Consider the following 19,884-nt stretch of genomic DNA (forward strand, 5'->3'; position numbering starts at 1 on the left):
AAATGGGGATGTGGTTATTGGTCTAGTGGGGATGATGATATTAGAATTGATGCCACAGAACTGCAACTGTGGAAGCTTGGGATTTTGAATTTGGTGTAGAGGGTAGATTGATTGGTGTGTCAACGTGAGGAGTGGACGGCACTCTGAATTGGATGAGTCTTTTTCCAACAAATAGGTCGAGAAGGAAATGGTTGGGCTTGGTGGAGGGGAGAGTGGGGAAGAAGGGTCGGAGGATATGTAATGGCTAAATGGGTCTTTGAGTTGATTCAACACATAGAAAGAGTGAAATCAGAGGAGAAGGAGGTACTTCGGTAATGTACAAGCATGTGTCCCACTTTCTTCTTTTACTGCATCATCGAGATTGATTTTTGGTTTAGGAGCATTCAATGGTGTCCATTCATTATTGGGCTCATCGTACATGTATGGTGCCACTTCAAATTCACTATCCTAGGATTTGGGGGACCAAATATATTTATGAGCCGCCATCTCCACTCCTATTGTTGGGCATGCTCTGACATGAAGCTTGGACGTGCACTCTCATAGCATGGAACCCCATAGGTTTTTGACATAATGGCAATCGTGGTCACCAAAAATGTTATGCCCTAGGGACAACACAAAGCGATGGTGCATTGCTCAAAGAGAGGCGTGTGAGTGAGTGTGGTGCACCTCTCTCATGAGTGTAATGGAATGAATGAAATGAACATGGGAAACAAGACACGACACATAAGAAGAATGCTATGGGACTTTGTCTCATCTTAATGAATCTCTGAGTACAATGAACCCCTAGGGTAGTGTGACTAAACCAGTAGAACGACACAATAATTTGAAGAGGCATGGCTATTTGTTGGCACGGGGTGATTGACAACTACTAATTAATGGGCATACCCATTAAGAATCTCCACTTTCTTGGCAATGGTGCAAAACATAGTTAGGCATCATGTTTAAGTGCCATTTTAATTGTGCTTTGACCCTCAATTTGTCCACCATGTATTGTAAATGTTGATCCTTAATGGCATGTAAGATTTTTTGAAGGAAATTTTTGCATTGATTTTCAAAGTTTTCTAATGTTGAAGCAAAATCTCTTTTTATGATTTTGAAATCTAGTAAGGTGAGGCTAATTTTGGAGCAAAAATAAGGTTTGCACACAAAGGCATTTGACTCTAGTTCAAATGCATTGGTTTACAAACAACTATTTACATTGTGTGTAACTACCGATGAGTTCTCCATGCTTTCAATAACCTATTTGTTAAATCCAAGGTTACAAGTGTTTACTCATATTGCAAACAAATCCACGAGCCCTCTTTAGGATAGTAAATAATTTTTGTGGATTAAGCCTCAACATCTTGCTATTGCATGTGAATCTGCTATGAAATGCAAACACATATCAATTTTGTATGTGGATGGTTGGCCAACTCTTTGTCAATCAAGTCGTGCTACCTCACTGTTTTGCTATTAATGAATTCTCTTTATCATGCCTTTCTCTTGTCCATCTCCATAGACATAGTACCATGAATTTTAGATGTTGTTCCCTAATCACGACTAGATTGATGATGAGCATGGTAGTCAAGGTGCATGTGATCATTGCCTAGTGCACCTTCATGATTTTAGTTGCTCTCTACATGCGCACACACACACACACACACACACTAGATAAGAATTTAATTGCATTAAACATTATTTCAATCTAAACTATTAAGTTATGTAGCCTTTTTTTCAATCAATATGCTTTTGTGCGTGAACTAGAGTGCATGTAGATGGTGATACTCAATAAATTAATTCAGACATTATGCGAAAGCCAAAATTGCATTAAACATTGTTTCAACCCAAATTATTAATTTATGTAGGCACTTTTTCAATCAATATGCTTTTGTATCCGAGCTAGACTGCATGTAGATGCTGAATGTGAATGGCATCATCATTGTAAATACACACACTGTCATTAGCTTACACATAAGCCTTTGAAAGGTACTAGGCCCAATTTTCCCACCTAGCCCAAACAATCAATGTTCAACTGAATGCATATTAGAAGGCATTTTGTATTGGTCATCATATTGGAGAAAAGTATCGTACGAATTATCGTATGTCATATTTTGCAATTTCAATTTGAGTGGTAACATGCTTCCTACTATATACTAATTGACTTTGCAATTTCAATTTGACTGGTAATGCGCTTCCTACTATATACTAAAGGACGGCGAGCTGTCATTTTTTGGGTGAGGGCTCATCGAATCCCCCCCCTCCCCGCATTCGAAGGATGGTTACGCATACTCTTGCAATAAAAACGAACGAGCAATGCTTGAAAAAAGCCTTTTTTGACTCCTTATTTGTTAAAGGGCTTGTTATTTCAACAACCTAGATTTATACACAAATTTAATTTACTTTTTTCTTTTTTGCAAAACTCACAATGGTGAGTATATTATATTGATCAACCCAAAAAATTACAAATTCTTGTCATCACAAATTTAATTTACTTTTATGGGGATGTAGAACTACCATGCCAAATATATATTGGCTTTGTTTCCCAAACTCAGCCAGTCTGAATAGAGGTTGTAATTTGAACATGTATGCATTTTCTTGCCACCCTGCACTATCTTGGGGACTCGCGTAGCTCGCTCTACCAATGGCGACAAGTCGTGCAGGTAGCGACTCTCAGATATTTTTGTGCATGCGTATATAGTCCCCGAGAGAGAGAGAGAGAGAGAGAGAGAGAGAGAGAGAGAGAGAGAGAGAGAGATCATTTGGTTTTCTGGACTTTGGCAGCTCAGTAGACGTCAAGTGGAATGGTAAAGAGTATATTCTATCTTCTTGCCGTGGAAGGGGCCTTACATGCATTGGCTGCTAGATGCCCTTTTCAGTGTTCTCATCACTGCCTCCCCGTGTATCTCAACCAGGTACACTAACTTGGACTATGCTTGCTCTGTTGTCAATTTTGCTAGAATCTTGCTTTGGTTTGCGCAGAGACAGAGAGAGAGAGAGAGAGAGAGAGAGAGAGAGAGAGAGAGAGAGAGAGAGAGAGAGAGAGAGAGAGAGAGAGAGAGATATGAAATGAAATAATATATTAACGTCTTCAAAAGGCCAAAATGACCTATGAGACCGATCCGTTACAAAGTGATGAATCTGAGACCATGTCTGGGTACAATAAAAGAGATACTAAAATGAATCTAGAAGTGCTACTAGCTGGAACTGTGTGGGGTATGTGTGACCACGGATACAATGCGTGTCCAATTCAAGAGGGTCATATAATGGGTGATAAATCCATCCTCATCTTTACTTTGGATGTCAAGATAGCGAATCCTCTGCTGTAGTCTCCATCGATGTTGTGAAGCTCCTCTCCTCAGTTGTGGGCGTCTCGATCTCCCTAGCTCTAATGCTCGAAGAGAAATGAAATAAAATGAAATGTAATATTAACGTCTTCAAAAGGCCAAAATGACCTATGAGACCAAAAGGTTACATGTGGTGGTGTCTGGGTACAAAAAGTACAAAGAACTAAAAAGAAAATAGTGGGTAGGGGTGGGGTGAAAGCTGATACAAAGGGAAGACAAAGGGTGAGCTGATACAATGGAGCTCTCTGACAATCGAGGCATCATACACATATACATGAGTATCCGGGACGGCTCCTATGTTGCGCCAGTATGGTATGGGTCCTCTGTCGCAGTCTGCGTCGATATCGAGAGGACCCTCTCGTCCGTGGGCGACGGGACCACCCCAACTCTATCGCTCGATCAAGCAGTATGCCTCTGGTACCTCTGGTGTGGTTATGCTGTGGAGACTGCTCGAACTCCTCTGTCTGTGACTGAAAGAAAACTGTGATCTTCTGCTGTCGCTGGATCTCTCATTGTGCCCCTCTTCAAGAGGTCCTCTCTCTGTGTTTGCGAATCTCCAGTAAGTATAATTCGAGGCATCTCTGATCCTGGTATCTCATGACCATACAAAGTGGCCCAAAACCCTCTTTGAATAGACAGTGAAAGCGGTCGTATCTCATAGTATACTGGGCAGTGATAGATGTAATGTAGCTCTGTCTCTGGCTCTATTTGGCACATCTGACAAATCTTGGACTGAGTGGGTACTCCTCTAAATCTGCTTGTCTCGATCTCTAGCTGATGTGAAGATGTGCATATCTGACCAATAGCACATCGTATCCCGTGGGTTAGATGAGTATCCATGTATCCTGGTCTGATCACAAAACCATCCTCCGTCAGTTGGAGAAGAAGCTCTCTATAGAAAGTCATCTTCGTACCTAGCTCATGTGTGGGTTGTATCCATGTACTCTTCGTATCCAACTGAATCAAGTCTTGTCTGATGAGCGTGGTAATCTCTGCTCTTGTGAGGGGGATGGAGGGTGCATCCAGAGGTTTTCTGAAATGGGGGTAGCCGGTCCATACTAAAGCCATGTAACTGAAACTAAGATGCCATCCCTGCATACCAACATGATCTATCTCCCTGCAATGCCAGCTGTCGCGAAGACTCTAGTGCTAATCGAGCATATCTGTCTCTAGGGAGAGCCCAAGTGCCATGCATAAATGAAACTGATCGAGTGAGGTGCCTCCACTACCAATGGAGGAGCAGCGAGCTCCGGCCTAACAATGTCATGTGGTACTGAGGCCTTGGCCCTAATCATCCGAGAAATCATAGACACCAATGGCTTCTTTATACATCTCCATCCGTCAGTACTGCCAGCTCTACTATGATGATCAACTGAGGGGTCCCATATCTCCACTCCGTACAGCATGGCCGAAGTGACCAGAGTGTCAAAGAGCCAAAGCTTTGTCCGAGGTTCCTGGAATTGAACCTGCGAACATATCCTCTCAAGTCTCCCCAATGCTGCATAGGCTCTGGTCAATTGCGTATCTGCTGCACGCCTCAAGGAAAATATTGGACCACTGAAAACCGCCCCAAGATAAGTGTATGTATCTGCATACTCCACAGTCTCTCGACCATATGTAAAAGTGGGGGCGGACCTCCTTACCCACTGTGCCGTGGTGTTAAACACCATTACCTTGGTCTTACCAAGGTTCACAGACAATCCACTGTCCCGTGCAAATACATGCAATGCATCCAAATGACGCTGCATCCCTTCTGGAGAATCGGAGATCAACACAATATCATCAACATATAATAGCAACGGAATCCATGTCCCTGCAAGCCGAGCACCTCTATCACCCTCTGTATGTACATAATCTGAAAACTCATCTACATATATCCCAAAGAGAGTCGGAGATAGGGGACAACCCTGCTTCACCCCAATGGTGGAGTGAACCATGTCGGACATGCCCTGAGTAGTGCGTACCTGTCCTACCACTGTCCTGTATAAAGCTAAGATCCCCCAGATCAGTTCTGTGGGCACCCCCATGTCTTGCAATCTGCGTATGAGTCTGGCTCGTGGCACTGTATCAAAGGCTTTGCGGAAATCCACAAAGCTACAATATATCCTCCTGCCATGGTGTCTACCCTCCTCAATAATGGCTCTGAGTGTCAAAATCTGGTCAAGAGTGGAGAAACCTATCTTGAACCCTACCTGTCCTGCTGCCCGTATGCCCTCTCTCTCTACCCATCCACTTAACTCATGCTCAAGAATTGATGCATATAGCCTAGCCAGAGTGTGACCAACAGAGTGTGACCAACCATGATGGTTCGGTAATTCCCGGAAAGCATTGGATCTTCGACTTGAAGATAGGCACAATAGTTGACATACTACAAGTCTTAGGGAAACCCTCATACATAGCTCTATTAAACATCGTAGCAAGAGGCTCTGCAAGCATATCTTTGGCATGGATAAAGTGCTCTGCTACCAGACCATCATGATCCTGTGCTCTTCTTGTCTTCATCTTGTCAATGGCTTTCCTTACCCTCTCAACAGTAAAGAAAGTACATGTTTGTGGGCATGCCTCTGGAAGGTCAGGCAAAGGTGGCTGCCCCGATGCTGTATAGAGAGATGTAGCATATTCCCCCCATGTCTCTGTGGAAGTGATGGCTGGCGGTGGAGAGTGCTCATTTAAAAGCCTCCATGCCTCACTAGAGTAGTGACTCATAAACAACTGATACAGATCACACTCTAATTGAGATAGGTAAGCCCTCTTCTTTCGTCGCACTAGGCGGCGGAAGATAATACGTGACTGTCTATGTGTAGTAGTACCCATGAGCACCTCTCTTTGTAATCTGATCCTCATCTCTCTACACTCCTCATCATACCAACTGTTTTGAGGCATGCTCCTAGATCGTCTGCGTGTAGGCTGGCTGTGGGGATATGCCTTTGATGCTGCATCATGCAGCGTCTTTGTCAGAATCTGGGTGAGCTCATCTAGTGGTCGTCCTGGCTCCTAAGTGTATAGCTGCCTGTATATCTCATCAGTGTACACGTGATCCGTCTCCCTCGTGAGGTATGCCCAGTATATGTGGAGGCCTCTCCCAATGGAGCTGTGTTGAACTGGAACGATAGAGTGAATGACAAGATAGCATGATCGACTGCTACCCCAACCGGTCTAGTTTCCACCATGAAATCCTGAAAGGAAGGAATGAGTCCTCGTGGAGCCATAACATAATCCACTGTACTAGCGCCATGCCGATGTGAAAGCATGTAAAACTACCAGCACTGCAGGGAATCGCTGTAGGCCATTCAAAATGGCCAATCCATGTGCAGTCCCCATATCAATCAAGTATCTGCCATACTCAGTGTGCTCCTCATCTTGTGATAATCTAGACAGGCCCATTTCTGTAATATCAAGCTCCCGCATCAACTCCTCTGAGGTATCATAGAATACTGTCTGGTGGTGGGTAGTCCTAGCATTGAAATCCCCCAAAATAATAATGTTGCCGTCTCTGGAAAACTCCCATATATCATCATCTAAAATAGAGAAGGGGGATTGTCCTCTAGGTGATGCATATACTGACGTACTAGGAGGAAAATAACAAATAGCGATGTAGAGATATCTGCCTGTCTCTGCCTTCAGTCTCACCCACATATACCTCGCATGCTCATTCCTCCGAGCTATATGAATCAGAGACTGTAGCTCCTCCCTGAATAAGACTGCCACTCCTCCTAAACCTTGTCCTCTGGGCTCTAATCGAGTCTCCTGTTTGCAAGTTGTCTCCCATTTGTATCCGCTCACATGGGGCATGGACTGTCCCGGGGCTTGATGCATCTCAGAGTAGAAAATGATGTCTCTTCCTATGAAACTATCCTCAAAGGCCCCTACATCAAGGCGCAAAGATCCATTACAATTCCATGTAGCCACTATGAGTGTGGTCCCACAGGTTTCGCACCGTCATGCGGGGCACTTCTCCAGAATAACCACTCGTCCATCCCTGTAGAAGGCCACTTTCCCCTTCTCTCGAGCTGTCATTATCTCGGGCATAACTTCTTTCATATGAGCAAGCTGTGTGAGTGTGAGGTCATCTCCAAGGAATATGCCCGTTTTCTTTAGTGTAGGACGCTTCTTCAAGAAGTCCTTTTTTGCCTCCCTGGATGGAAAGCGCATGATTAGAGCTCTTTCTTTTGAAGTCTCCTCATTTCCTCGTGTCTTCTTCCCTACCCTCCATGCCTTTGTTGTAAGGTGCAGCGGAAGTGAATGTTGAACTTTGCTCAAGATGAGTGCTCCGAACTGTGCTCAAGGTTCCTTTTTCTTAGGGAAGGGAGAGCCTTCCGTTCTTTAATGAGAGAGTGCAATGGACACAAACAAAGTGAATGGACACTATGAGTGAAGGTGCTGAGGCTGAGAGATAGAGAGAGAAGAATACGACACTAGAATGTTGTCAAACCCTCCTCCGAAGGCCCCACTCTCTATGGCGAGAGCGGTCTACTATTGATTGCACAAATCTCTACAATGCTTTGGACTTGCCGACGATGAGAACAACGAGACGGGCTGAAATCTGAAAATGCTAATGTTTGAAATCTGCAAATCTTTATGTGCTGAATTCTGACTCTATGTCGGTGACGATGTCGATGGCGACGATGCGACGACAACACGCTGAAAACACAGATGCTGAAATCTGCGTTTTCCGGGCTGAAACTGCAAACTTCGCGGGATCTGACCGTGCGGCGAGGATCTGTTGCGGGAAGGTGAGATCTGCGAGGTTTGGTACTTCTTCTGCGGGTTCTAACTACTAAAAACTGAAAACGCTAGTCTATGGGCTGATTCTGTCGCGAAGGTCTGCAAAAATGCTGAGGGTGTTAGGCTGATGCAAAAACACTGGGCTGATCTGGTCTCTGTTGTGGAAATCTGCTAACGCTAGGGAGTTTGCTATGTCTTGCTGTGGATCTGCCGACCCGCAATGCAAAAACACCAAGGGCTGAATTTCATGCAAAAACGCCAAGGCTGAAGTTGGATCTCCTTGCAGAAAACGCTAGGTCAATTGCTTGGGGGGGGGGGGGGGGGTCTTGTTGAGAAGGTGCCTATTGAACCGAAGCTCCTGCTGCCTCTTCTACCAGAGAGTGCTAGCGCTAGTTTTCTATATATACAAACTTAGTAAATTTGCCCTACCTAGTTTCCAACAAAAGTCACTTAAAAATAATAAGAGAAAAATGTCAAAAATAGGAAAAATAGATCTACGCACTTTAAAAATGCTCTTGATGGGTTCTGATGGAAATCTGATGATCATGCTGTGTGCAACCAGAGGATATGCACCTACTCTAAGTGTCTGGACATGCACGGTCTGCGAATAGACTCACAAAAGTGCCAGATCGCTTCCTATTCTAGACAGACTTGACTGAACTGAACCCTTGGTCATGCTGTAGCTTGTCCACGGACACATAGGGTTGGATGTGTCACGTGACATCCCCTCCTTTTCAAAGTGAGGTACTGGTACCGAACTGTATGGCGTCGAGGGAGATCTCCAACAACATCCGGAATCCTGGAAAGGACTCTTCGCTGGCCCACTCTGAGGTGTGGGTCATGCGATACTTGAACTTCATAAAGGTCTGCAACGCTTGCTTCTTTGGGCTGCGCCGAAAGCGACACAAAGTCTTCCGTGGCTCCTTCGATGCTTCCACTTTGTCTATGGATGTAGGTCCATCTTCTTCAAGAATCTCCATGGCTGAAAATTCCTGAAACCACTTCCGTAAAGTGAAAATTTCGTCTTTCTTAGAGACTGTGCATGCAATGTAGATGAACATAGAGACGGAGTGCCAAACCGTTCACCACACACACGCAAACAATGAGATCGACTCTTGTCTTGCTGATCTAAATCAATCAACTATGGCAATTCACAACGGAAATGCCCATGCTTGGTGCTCATACTTGTTTTTCCTCTTTGTACGACTGTGTCGTGCCAAGGAAGAGACATGGAATGTGACTTCCTTGAATGCATACTTTTCATCTTTTCATGAGAAATCCGCATACATTCGTGCTCATTCATGAGTGAAACGTGCTCAACGTACAATATGTCATGCCTAAGAAAAGGGATCACATAAAGACGCTGACTATAATACTGGAAACCATCACGAATGAAACACTCGAACAATGCGTGGTGACTAATCATTCGAACACATAATACTTCCTATAAGGGTTCTTTGGACCTAGGCTCGAGAGCCAAGATCAGTTCGTCGTGTTTGATCAAATCTGCTTGGGGGTTTGCTGTGGACCTCGACTTGAAAGCCAAGATCGATTCTTCGTGATCGATCGAATCTGCAATGAGGTTAGCTTCGCTAGAAAAAGCATCGACTAAACGATCATACTGATGAACAATCGCATCATCTTCATGCAAATCATCATGCTTGTCAGAAATCACATCTTGATCATGCAAATCATCATGCTTGTCCTTATCATCCAAATCATCATGCAAAGAAGAGACTGAGAGAGTCTCCTTCTCCTGAATCCTTTCAATCTTCGCCTGCACATTAGAAATGAGAGATGGAGAATGAACAACTTGCTCTCCACGAATGACAATGGGAGAGTCACTTTTGGCATTGAAAGTGAACGTATTTTCCGTCCAATCAATGAGAGGGTTATGCTCACGAAACCATCGAATGCCCAAAATCATATCAGATCCTGAGAGAGGAGAGACAAAAAATTTTCTACGGAAAGCAACTTGTTAAACTGTAAACAACACATCAAGGCACTCTCTCGTGATGAGAGAATTCATACCGGGAGCGAAGCCAGAGACCTCGAGAGGAGATTTTTGACTAACCTCTAGGGGGGCTCTCTCAACAAGGGAGGGACTAATCACATCGTGCATACTGCTTGGGTCAAACAATATGACAAAATGCTGCCCTGTCATATGACCATAACATTTAATGAGTGACTCATCAATGGGAGGGTCATGAGAAACTTGGGGCACACTCGTGTTGTCATTTATTGCATTGACAGAGGAAGGGGTTCTGTGGATTCTTTAAATTCATTCGATTCAAGCTTAGGACATGTTCTTTTTATGTGACCCTTAATGTGACAATGAAAACAACGACCTTCCTTAGAATAAGTGCTTTGCTCTTCCGACGTGATGTATCCTCCTAAAATTCCTGTGCTACCTTTTGGGGTGAGCTTAGGTTTAGCAATTGTGTTAGCTTTACCCTTAGGTTCATTGGAAGAGTTCTTTTTTGAGAGACTATTGGAAGATTGGTTAGAAGAGTTACCGCTCTTACGGTTCTGAGGGTTCTGAGAGGTACTTGTCGAAGTCTTGTTTTCCTTAGGCTTTCCCTTGTTGTGCTTCATCTCTTGTGCGAGAGCAATCGCTACCGCCTTGTTGAGATCGATTGGATCGAGCACCTTGACATCATACTTGATATACTCGTCCAATCCATAAAGGAATGCCTCCTTGCGCTCCGCATCCGATTTGCGTAATTGAGTGCCGAGCTGCAAAACACGATTAGAGAAAGACATAACTGGCATACCATTTTGCTGGAGACCGCGCCAATTGTCCTTCAATCGTGCGAGGTATTGGGGTGGCATAAACCGCACCTTGAGCTTGTCTTGGAAATTAGCCCAACTGCAGGAAAGGGGCGTGAATTCGTTGGCTTCCTCTAGGTGCGCGGCTAACTGTGCCTCTTGCCATGCGTGGTACCAATTGATGGCATCACCGGCAAGGTACATAGCTGCTGTCAAAACCTTGCTATTTCCTGTCCTTTTAGTTGTCGCAAAATAAGCATTAAATTGATGCAACCAAGAATGAATAACCGTAGCATCCATCTTAACATCATAATTACTGAACTGGATCTTCTCTGTGAGATTGGGTTGTTGGAGTCCTAATCTCGGCTTGCGCCACTTGATGAACTACCAACATCTTTGGCTGGTTCGGACTTCGAGGCGAGAACATGTCGTACAAACTCTTGCATGCGTTGTTCACTCTATGCTGCACGCTCTGCCTGTCGTTCTTCAGCCGCTAAGCGCGCTTGATCACGCTCACGCTCAAAGGTGTCTTGTCTGAGTTGTGTTACCATATACATGTGGTAGTGATGTGTGTGAACACACTAGGACCGCCGGGGCATTTTTTCCCTCTTTAGGAGGTTTTTCCCCCCGTGCATTGTATATACGCCCATCACTCTAGGGCTATCTATCTTTCCATTGCACACTAAGTAAAACACTCTCTATTGTGTGCCTTGAGCTTCCTTCGTTTTCTCCAAGCTGTGTGTGTTTCTCTGCAACCCTAATTCCAACAATTGGTATCAGAGCAGGTCACGTCCTCCCGGGCTTAGTCGCCAGCTGCTCCAGCACACGTCTGTTCACTTTCTCCGATTTCAGTGAGCTTTGGCGAGCATTCGTAGGTCGACAAAAATTTTGGGCTCATATCGGCCTCCGTTTCCACTACAGGCAGTACTGCACGGGCTATTTCGTCATTTTGTGCAGAATTTTTGTCAGTGCCGTTTTCTGCATAACAGGTGCCTTATAGTCTTCTACGGTTTGTGCTATATAGCACAGGTTGTTCCCGCTCCGTTTCTCCTATTTTCGGGCAGTTTTCACATCAGGTGCAGCATTTACCATGGCTGACAACAACAACACAGATGTGTTCAAGATGTTTGCTGCTGAGGACAGGTTGGATGGGGACAACTACCCTATGTGGGCTTATATGATGCAACATGTTCTTGTGTCAAAGGGTGTCTGGAACATTGTGCAGGGCATTGATGTACGTCCTGGTTCTGAGGATGTAAGCGATGTTGAGGATGTTGCAGGTCTTGCTGCAAGGATTACAGCTGTTAGAGTTGTTTTGCCTACGGCAGAACAAGCTCGTTGGGATGTTAAGGATGCGCAGGCTCATGCATTGATTGCGTTGTCTGTGAAGCGCACCATTGTTCCTCACATCCGTTCAACAAAATCTGCAAAACAGGCTTGGGATATTCTAGCAGGTCTTTATGCAAGCCGCAATGAGGCTAAAATTGCTTTGTTGCGTAAAGAGCTGGAGTCGAAGATTATGCATGAGGAAGATGATATGGACACTTTCCTTGCTAGTGTCAAGGATATCAATGAGCAGCTTATTTCTGCAGGTGAAGTCATTTCAGACAGTTCCCTTGTGCAGACTGTTCTTGATGCCTTACCAGATTCCTACCAGACTTTTGCTAGTACTTGGAGACTGATGACCCAAGGAAATCCTGAAGTTGTCAAGTTTGATGCATTATGCACATTGCTGTTGCAAGAGTCACTTTCTAGAAAAAACAGGACTAGGCAGCGTGCAGTTGAACAGGCTTTTATTGCTTCTCAAAGAAAGGGTGGTAACAGTAATGCAGCCACTTCTTATGGTTCTGCTGCGAGTGGCAAAAATTCTATTCCTAATGCTTCTGCTGGCAATACTTCGTCTGGCAATACTGGCGATAAGGACAAAAAGAAGATGCGTTGCCATTATTGTAAAGCCAATGATCACTTGATCAAGTCGTGTCCTAAGTTGAAGGCCAAATAGGCTAAGAAGAAAGAGGGTGGTTCCACTGCAAATGCTGGTTCCACTACAAATGCAGCCATTGTTGAGTCTTCTGTGAAAGGAGACTGTGTTGCTGATGTTGATGCAGAATGGGCTTTTAGCGCAGAGTGCACTTACGATCCTGCTGTCCATGATGCATGCTTGTCAGTTGCTGCAGATTCACATGTGTGGTATTTCAACAGTGGTGCTACAAAGCACATTACCTCACATCGTGAATTGTTTACCTCTCTTGAGTCTCTCCCTCATGGGAATTCAATCACTTGTGCCAACAACGCGTCTTATCTAGTTCAGGGAGTTGGAAAGATTGTGCTCATTGTTGCTAATGACAGTTCCTTCACACTTGTTGATGCACTTTATGTACCTGGGATCAAGAAGAATCTCTTGTCTGTATCCGCACTTGCTAGGCTTGGACTTGTAGTCAAATTTGTGGATGACAGATGTACAGTTCATGATCTCACTTTTGGTGATGAAATTGTTGCATCTGGGCTTTTGTGCCGTGGGCTGTATAAGCTCACTTTGTATGACAAGTGTGGACAAAATTTTGCAAATGTTGTTGCAGATCCAAGGGCTATTTCAGATGCAAAACTTTGGCATGCACGTTTTGGTCATCTGAATTTTGCCAGTTTGCTGCGTTTGCAGAAATCTGATATGGTTGCTTCTTTGCCACCTCTTGAAGCACCTGTCAAACATGTTTGTGAAGGCTGTATTTTGGTTAAGATGCAGCATTCTAAATTTCCAAAGGATGGTTCAGTTCGGGCCACATGCAGGTTGCAACTTGTGCATAGTGATGTTTGTGGGCCCATGCAAACTCCGTCCTTGGGCAATTACCTGTACTTCGTGACTTTCATTGATGATTACTCCAGGCATGCATGGGTATTTCCGCTTAAAGCGAAGTCCGAAGTTTTTATGTGCTTCAAACAATTTCTGGCTATGGCTGAAAATGTCTCGAAATGTACTATGGGCACCCTCCGTTCCGATCGAGGGGGGGAGTATATGTCTCATGAATTTAATGCATTTCTAGCTAGTCGTGGGATAAAACACGTATGTACAGTGCCTTATACACCTCAGCAAAATGGTGTTGCTGAGAGGAAAAACAGGTCACTGACGGAAATGGCACGATGTATGGTCAAAAGTCAAGCTTTGCCGCATTCTTTTTGGCTTGAGGCCATTATGTGTGCCACTTATGTACTTAACAGGTGTCCGACGAAAGCTTTGCAGTCTATTACTCCATATGAAGCATGGCATGATAGAAAACCTTCTATTGAGCATATGCATGTTTTTGGCTGTTTGGCATATGCTTTGGTGCCACAAGTGCAGCGCAGAAAATTGGATGATAAGGCTGTCAAATGTATTTTTGTTGGTTATAGTGCTGAAAGCAAAGGTTACAGGTTGTATCATCCGCAAACAAAACGTATTCTGGTTTCTCGGGATGTAGTGTTTGTGGAAGATTCTGTTCAGCCCTTGCTGTTCTGTACTAGAGACAGTAATGTAAGCTCACAGGAAATTTATGACACTTTGTTGCCTCTTTTCAGTGGTGGAAATACGAATGTAAGTTCCAATGAGACAAATGTACAGCCTATGGGGGTTTCTGAAAATGTTTTAGATCAGCCTATTACTGATGCAGATGTACATGATGTACTTGATGAGGAAAGGGCTGAAAATGAGCAGGCTAGAGGTATGCCAAAATGGCTGGTGCACACTTTGCGTGACAGTAAATTGGATGCACCTTTGTCTAGTCGTACTCGTTCAGGCTCTCGCCATGCATCTTATGCATCAGATTGTTATGCTTTGGCTGTGTCTAGTTTACATGATGTTGAGGAGTCTCTGTGTTTTGATGAAGCACAGAATTCAGAAAATTGGATGGCTGCCATGCAATCAGAATATGATGCACTTATAGAGAATGACACATGGACTTTATGTGATTTGCCTCCTGGCAAAAAGGCCATTGGTACGAAGTGGGTTTACAAGTTGAAACGCAAGCCGGATGGTGAGATCAATCGCCATAAGGCTCGACTTGTTGCAAAGGGTTATGCACAGCAAAAAGGCATAGATTATGAAGAGACTTTTGCTCCCACTTGTCGTATGACTACTGTGCGTTTTCTATGTGCATTGGCAGCTCATTTTGGTTGGGATGTACATCAATCAGACATTGTTACTGCTTTCTTGAATGGTGACATATTTGAGGAAGTTTATGTAACGCAGCCTCGCGGTTTTGTCATAAAAGGACAAGAGGACAAAGTGTGCAAATGTAAGAAGGCTTTGTATGAGTTGAAGCAATCTCCTCGTGCTTGGTATGAGAAAGCTGACACTCATTTGGTCAAACAAGGCTTTCGTAACAGTCCAACAGAAAGCACATTGTATGTAAAGCGTGAGGGTGATGTACTTCTCATTGTGGTTCTTTATGTTGATGATTTGCTGATCACTGGTCCAAATGAGAGACATATTGCTGAATTTAAGGCTGATTTGAATGCTACTTTCAAGATGAAAGATTTGGGGCTGTTGCATCATTATTTGGGTATACAGTTTAAGCAGTGTGATGGTGGTATTGCCTTGTGTCAGAAAAGTTACATAGAGACATTGCTATGTAAGTTTGGACTTGAGGATTGCAAACCTATTGCCACTCCCATGGAAACAGGTTTGAAGTTGAGTCTACATGATGTTGGTGATCCTGCTGATGTCACTCTTTACCAAACTGCTGTTGGCTGCCTCATTTATGTATGCAACACGAGGCCGGATATTCAATTTGCAGTCTCACAGGTCAGCAGATTTATGCATAGCCCAGGGTCTAAGCATTGGCAGACTGTCAAGAGGATTTTCCGCTACCTTAGTGGCACTTTACATCTTGGCTTGTTTTATCCCAAGGGGGGATCATTGCCGCCAGACTTACATGCTTTTTCGGACTCAGATTGGGCTGGTTGTTTTGACACGCGAGTGTCCACAAGTGGTTTTTGTTTCATGCTTGGCAGTTCATGTATATCATGGTTGAGCAAGAAGCAACCTACTGTGGCCACTTCGAGTTGTGAGGCTGAGTACAGGGCAGTCTTCACAGCTCCGGTTGAGTGTGTATGGCTCAGACGCCTTATGGCTGATTTGGGTGTTGGACAGGACATTGCCAACACTATCTACACTGACAGTCAGAGCGCATTGGCAGTTGCGAGGAACCTAGTTTTTCATGCTCGCACAAAGCACATTGAGGTGCATTACCACTATGTCAGGGAGAGGCTCTCAGCAGGAGAGATCAGCTTGGCTTATGTGCCAACACAGGACAACCTTGCAGATCTTTTCACAAAGGCATTGTCTCGTGAGAAGCTTGAAGCTTTCCGCAAAGCTTTGGGCTTACTCCCCTTTGTGGACTGATCCTGTCCTCAGGGCATGGCACTTCCCTTTACTCATGTGCCAGCTCTCGTTCACCGCATCACTCCAGGGGGGATTTGTTACCATATACATGTGGTAGTGATGTGTGTGAACACACTAGGACCGCCGGGGCATTTTTTCCCTCTTTAGGAGGTTTTTTCCCCCGTGCATTGTATATACGCCCATCACTCTAGGGCTATCTATCTTTCCATTGCACACTAAGTAAAACACTCTCTATTGTGTGCCTTGAGCTTCCTTCGTTTTCTCCAAGCTGTGTGTGTTTCTCTGCAACCGTAATTCCAACAAGTTGGCGTTCACGCTCTAAGGTTTCTTGTCTGTCTTGGCGTTCACGCTCCAAGGCTTCTTGTCGTTCTGCTCTTCTTTCTAGTTGTGCCATCGCAACGCGATTCGTTTCTTGTTGTTGTGCCATCATCTCCATCATCGACTTGACCATTGCCTCCATAGGATTTGGTGCAATCCCTGGCGTAGATGGCGTAGGGGGAGGGTCAGGAAAACCTCCATGGTGAGGAAATTCTTCTTCCCTACTTTCATGCCCATCACCTCCATGCGAAGTATCCATTCCACTTCGGGAGATGACCATACACTGTGATCTTTGGTTCTTAAGTTCACGAGGAACTTGGGTTCTTGTGGGTCTGGGGTTCTTGGGTTCTTGAGGGTCTTGGTTCTTGGGTTCTTGAGGTTCTTGAGGGTCTTGAGGTTCTTCTTTAGCTTGCAATCTGTGTTAGAGAAGGATCTTCTCTTCACCCAAGTTTTGCTCTTTTCCGCGGGCGCACCCCTTTGCAGCCTTGGGCTCACACCAAGGTTGCCTTTTCCCACCTCACGTCGATTGGCCGGCCGCTAAGTGCACGGTCCGCTCTCAATGAGTGAAAAGAGGCACAGGAGGAGGCTGGACAAGCCCTTCTGTCTTGGGATTCCTGCCACTCTTCAAAACACGATTAGGAATCACACGCCCAAGTGAACTTGGGTTCGTGTGACCTCAACAAGCAAAAAGAAATTCCGTGGTTCTTGTGGTTCTTTCCTTGAGTGATACAGAACACTGCCAAAGCTCTGATACCAATGTAAGGTGCAGCGGAAGTGAATGTTAAACTTTGCTCAAGATGAGTGCTCCAAACTATGCTCAAGGTTCCTTTTTCTTAGGGAAGGGAGAGCCTTCCGTTCTTTAATGAGAGAGTGCAATGGACACAAACAAAGTGAATGGACACTGTGAGTGAAGGTGCTGAGACTGAGAGATAGAGAGAGAAGAATACGACACCAGAATGTTGTCAAACCCTCCTCCGAAGGCCCCACTCTCTATGGCGAGAGCGGTCTACTATTGATTGCACAAATCTCTACAATGCTTTGGACTTGCTGACGAGGACGACGACGAGACGGGCTGAAATCTGCAAATCTTCATCTGCTAAATTTTGACTCTATGTCGGTGACGATGTCGACGGCGATGATGCGACGATGACGCGCTGAAAACGCAGATGCTGAAATCTGCGTTTTCCGGGCTGAAACTACGAACTTCGCGGGATCTGCTACGGGAAGGTGAGATCTGCGAGGTTTGGGACCTTTTCTACGGGTTCTAACTGGTGAAAACTGAAAACGCTGGTCTATGGGCTGATTCTGTTGCGAAGATCTCCAAAAACGCTGAGGGTGTCAGGCTGATGCAAAAACGCTGGGCTGATCTGGTCTCTGTTGTGGAAATTTGCTAACGCTAGGGAGTCTGTTGTGTCTTGCTGTGGATTTGCTGTACCTTGCTGTGGATCTGCCGACTTGCAATGCAAAAACACCAAGGGCTGAATTGCATGCAAAAACACCAAGGCTGAATTTGGATCTCCTTGCAGAAAACACTAGGTCAACTCCTTGGGGGGGGGTCTTGCTGAGAAGGTGCCTGTTGAACCGAAGCTCCTGCTGCCTCTTCTGCCAGAAAGTGCTAGCGCTAGTTTTCTATATATACAAACTTAGTAAATTTGCCCTACCTAGTTTCCAACAAAAGTCACTTAAAAATAATAAGAGAAAAATGTCAAAAATAGGGAAAATAGATCTATGCACTTTAAAAATGCTCTTAATGGGTTCTGATGGAAATTTGATGATCATGCTGTGTGCAACCAGAAGATATGCACCTACTCTTAAGTGTCTGGACATGCATGGTCTGCGAATAGACTCACAAAAGTGCCAGATCACTTCCTATTCTAGACAGACTTGACTGAACTGAACCCTTCGTCATGCTGTAGCTTGTCCATGGACACATAGGGTTGGATGTGTCACGTGACGTTTGTATGAGTAGCCTCACTACCCATCATGCGGAGAAGTTCTTTGACTTCCCCTTCCACATCATTTCGGTCTTTTAGACCGGTTATTCGTATGTGCAAAGCTCTAGTCTTCCTTCGGTGCTCTTCTTCTAAAGTCATGTTGATGATTGGACTGGGGGTGGACGAGGTTTCTTTCCCCTTCCCTTTCTTAGCGACTTCTATCCATTTCTCTGCCTCATCCGCCTTCTTCTGTGTCTTCATGATTACATCCACCCACGAAGACGTCTTCGCCCCATTTTGTTTCTCTTCCTCTTTGATCATCCGTACCTGTTCCTTGATGACCTTGATTCCTTTATCACCGAGGGCTGGCATTCACCTTCCTCTAGTCCATTGCTTGCTCTATCAGCAAGCTCTCGCTTGAGGGCTGAGACCTCTTCTTTGAGTGCTTGTGAATCCGCCTTCAGTGCTTGTATCACTAAGAGAGAGAGAGAGAGAGAGAGAGAGAGAGAGAGAGAGAGAGAGAGAGAGAGAGAGAGAGAGAGAGAGAGAAATGAAATGAAATGAAATGTTATATTAACGTCTTCAAAAGGCCATAATGACCTATGAGACCCGAAAGTTACAAAGTGGTGGATCTGATACAAAGTCAGAGTAACAAAATAACCTAACAACAGTACAAAACAAAGATATATACTATGGGGTCCTAAGTTGATCGATGTGAACCAAGCAAAAGACCAAGCAAAAAATGGGCGGCTTGTTGGGATAGCTGAATCACAAGAGATCTAGCATCGATCGTTGGCGAATCCCATCAATTTCCTCCATGGTTAGTAGTCTGACCGGGCGTCGTGCATGCCTGGCCAGCGTGCTCCGAATTTTCTGTCGTAGCCTCCGTCGATGCTGTGTAGTTCTTCGCAGTCGCAGGCGCCTGGATTTCCCCAGTTCAATCGCTCGGTCAATCAGTGTGCCTCTGGTATGAGACGAGGGGGAGCTCTGCTGTGGGAGTGGCTCTTGCGGCTGTCCCCTATCTGCTCTGAAGAAGTCTGTGATCCGTCTTTGAGACTGGCTAGCCTTGCCATTCATCAGGCTATCTCTGTGTCTGTGCAGCTCAAGCAAGAACAAACCCAGACATCTCTGATCTTCGTATCCCATGACTCTTGAGAGTGGTCCAAAACCTTCTCTGAACAAGCAATGGAAGCGGCCTCGTATCTCATAGTAGACGGGGCAGTGACATGTACAGTGTAGCTCTGTCTCAGGTTCCATGTTACACAAGGGGCATGTCCTGTCCTCTGCTGGTACTCTGCTGTATCTCCCCGTCTCAATCCGCAACTGGTGAGAAGATGTGCGTAACTGGCCAATAGCACATCGTATCCCATGAGACAAGTGGGTATCCATGTATCTGGGTCTCGCCACAAAACCAGCTTCCGTAAGCTAGAGAAGGTGG

General features: G+C 44.9%; 1 protein-coding gene across 3 annotated transcripts in view; it reads left to right on the plus strand.

The window, feature by feature from the left end:
* Positions 1 to 2,507: 2,507 nt before the first annotated feature.
* LOC147426474 (uncharacterized) overlaps positions 2,508 to 19,884 on the plus strand; it is a 200,302-nt gene continuing 182,925 nt past the window's right edge. For all 3 annotated transcript variants that reach the window (XM_086498111.1, XM_086498113.1, XM_086498112.1), the window contains exons 1-2: positions 2,508 to 2,639; positions 2,761 to 2,891. In XM_086498111.1, the coding sequence (XP_086354237.1) occupies positions 2,843 to 2,891 (49 nt within the window). In that variant the 5' untranslated portion in view covers positions 2,508 to 2,639; positions 2,761 to 2,842. The remainder of the gene's footprint in view (positions 2,640 to 2,760; positions 2,892 to 19,884) is intronic.

The sequence above is a fragment of the Adiantum capillus-veneris genome, chromosome 24 (assembly GCF_014529385.1).
Source record: "Adiantum capillus-veneris isolate H3 chromosome 24, ASM1452938v2, whole genome shotgun sequence".
NCBI classification, from domain to species: Eukaryota; Viridiplantae; Streptophyta; class Polypodiopsida; order Polypodiales; family Pteridaceae; genus Adiantum; species Adiantum capillus-veneris.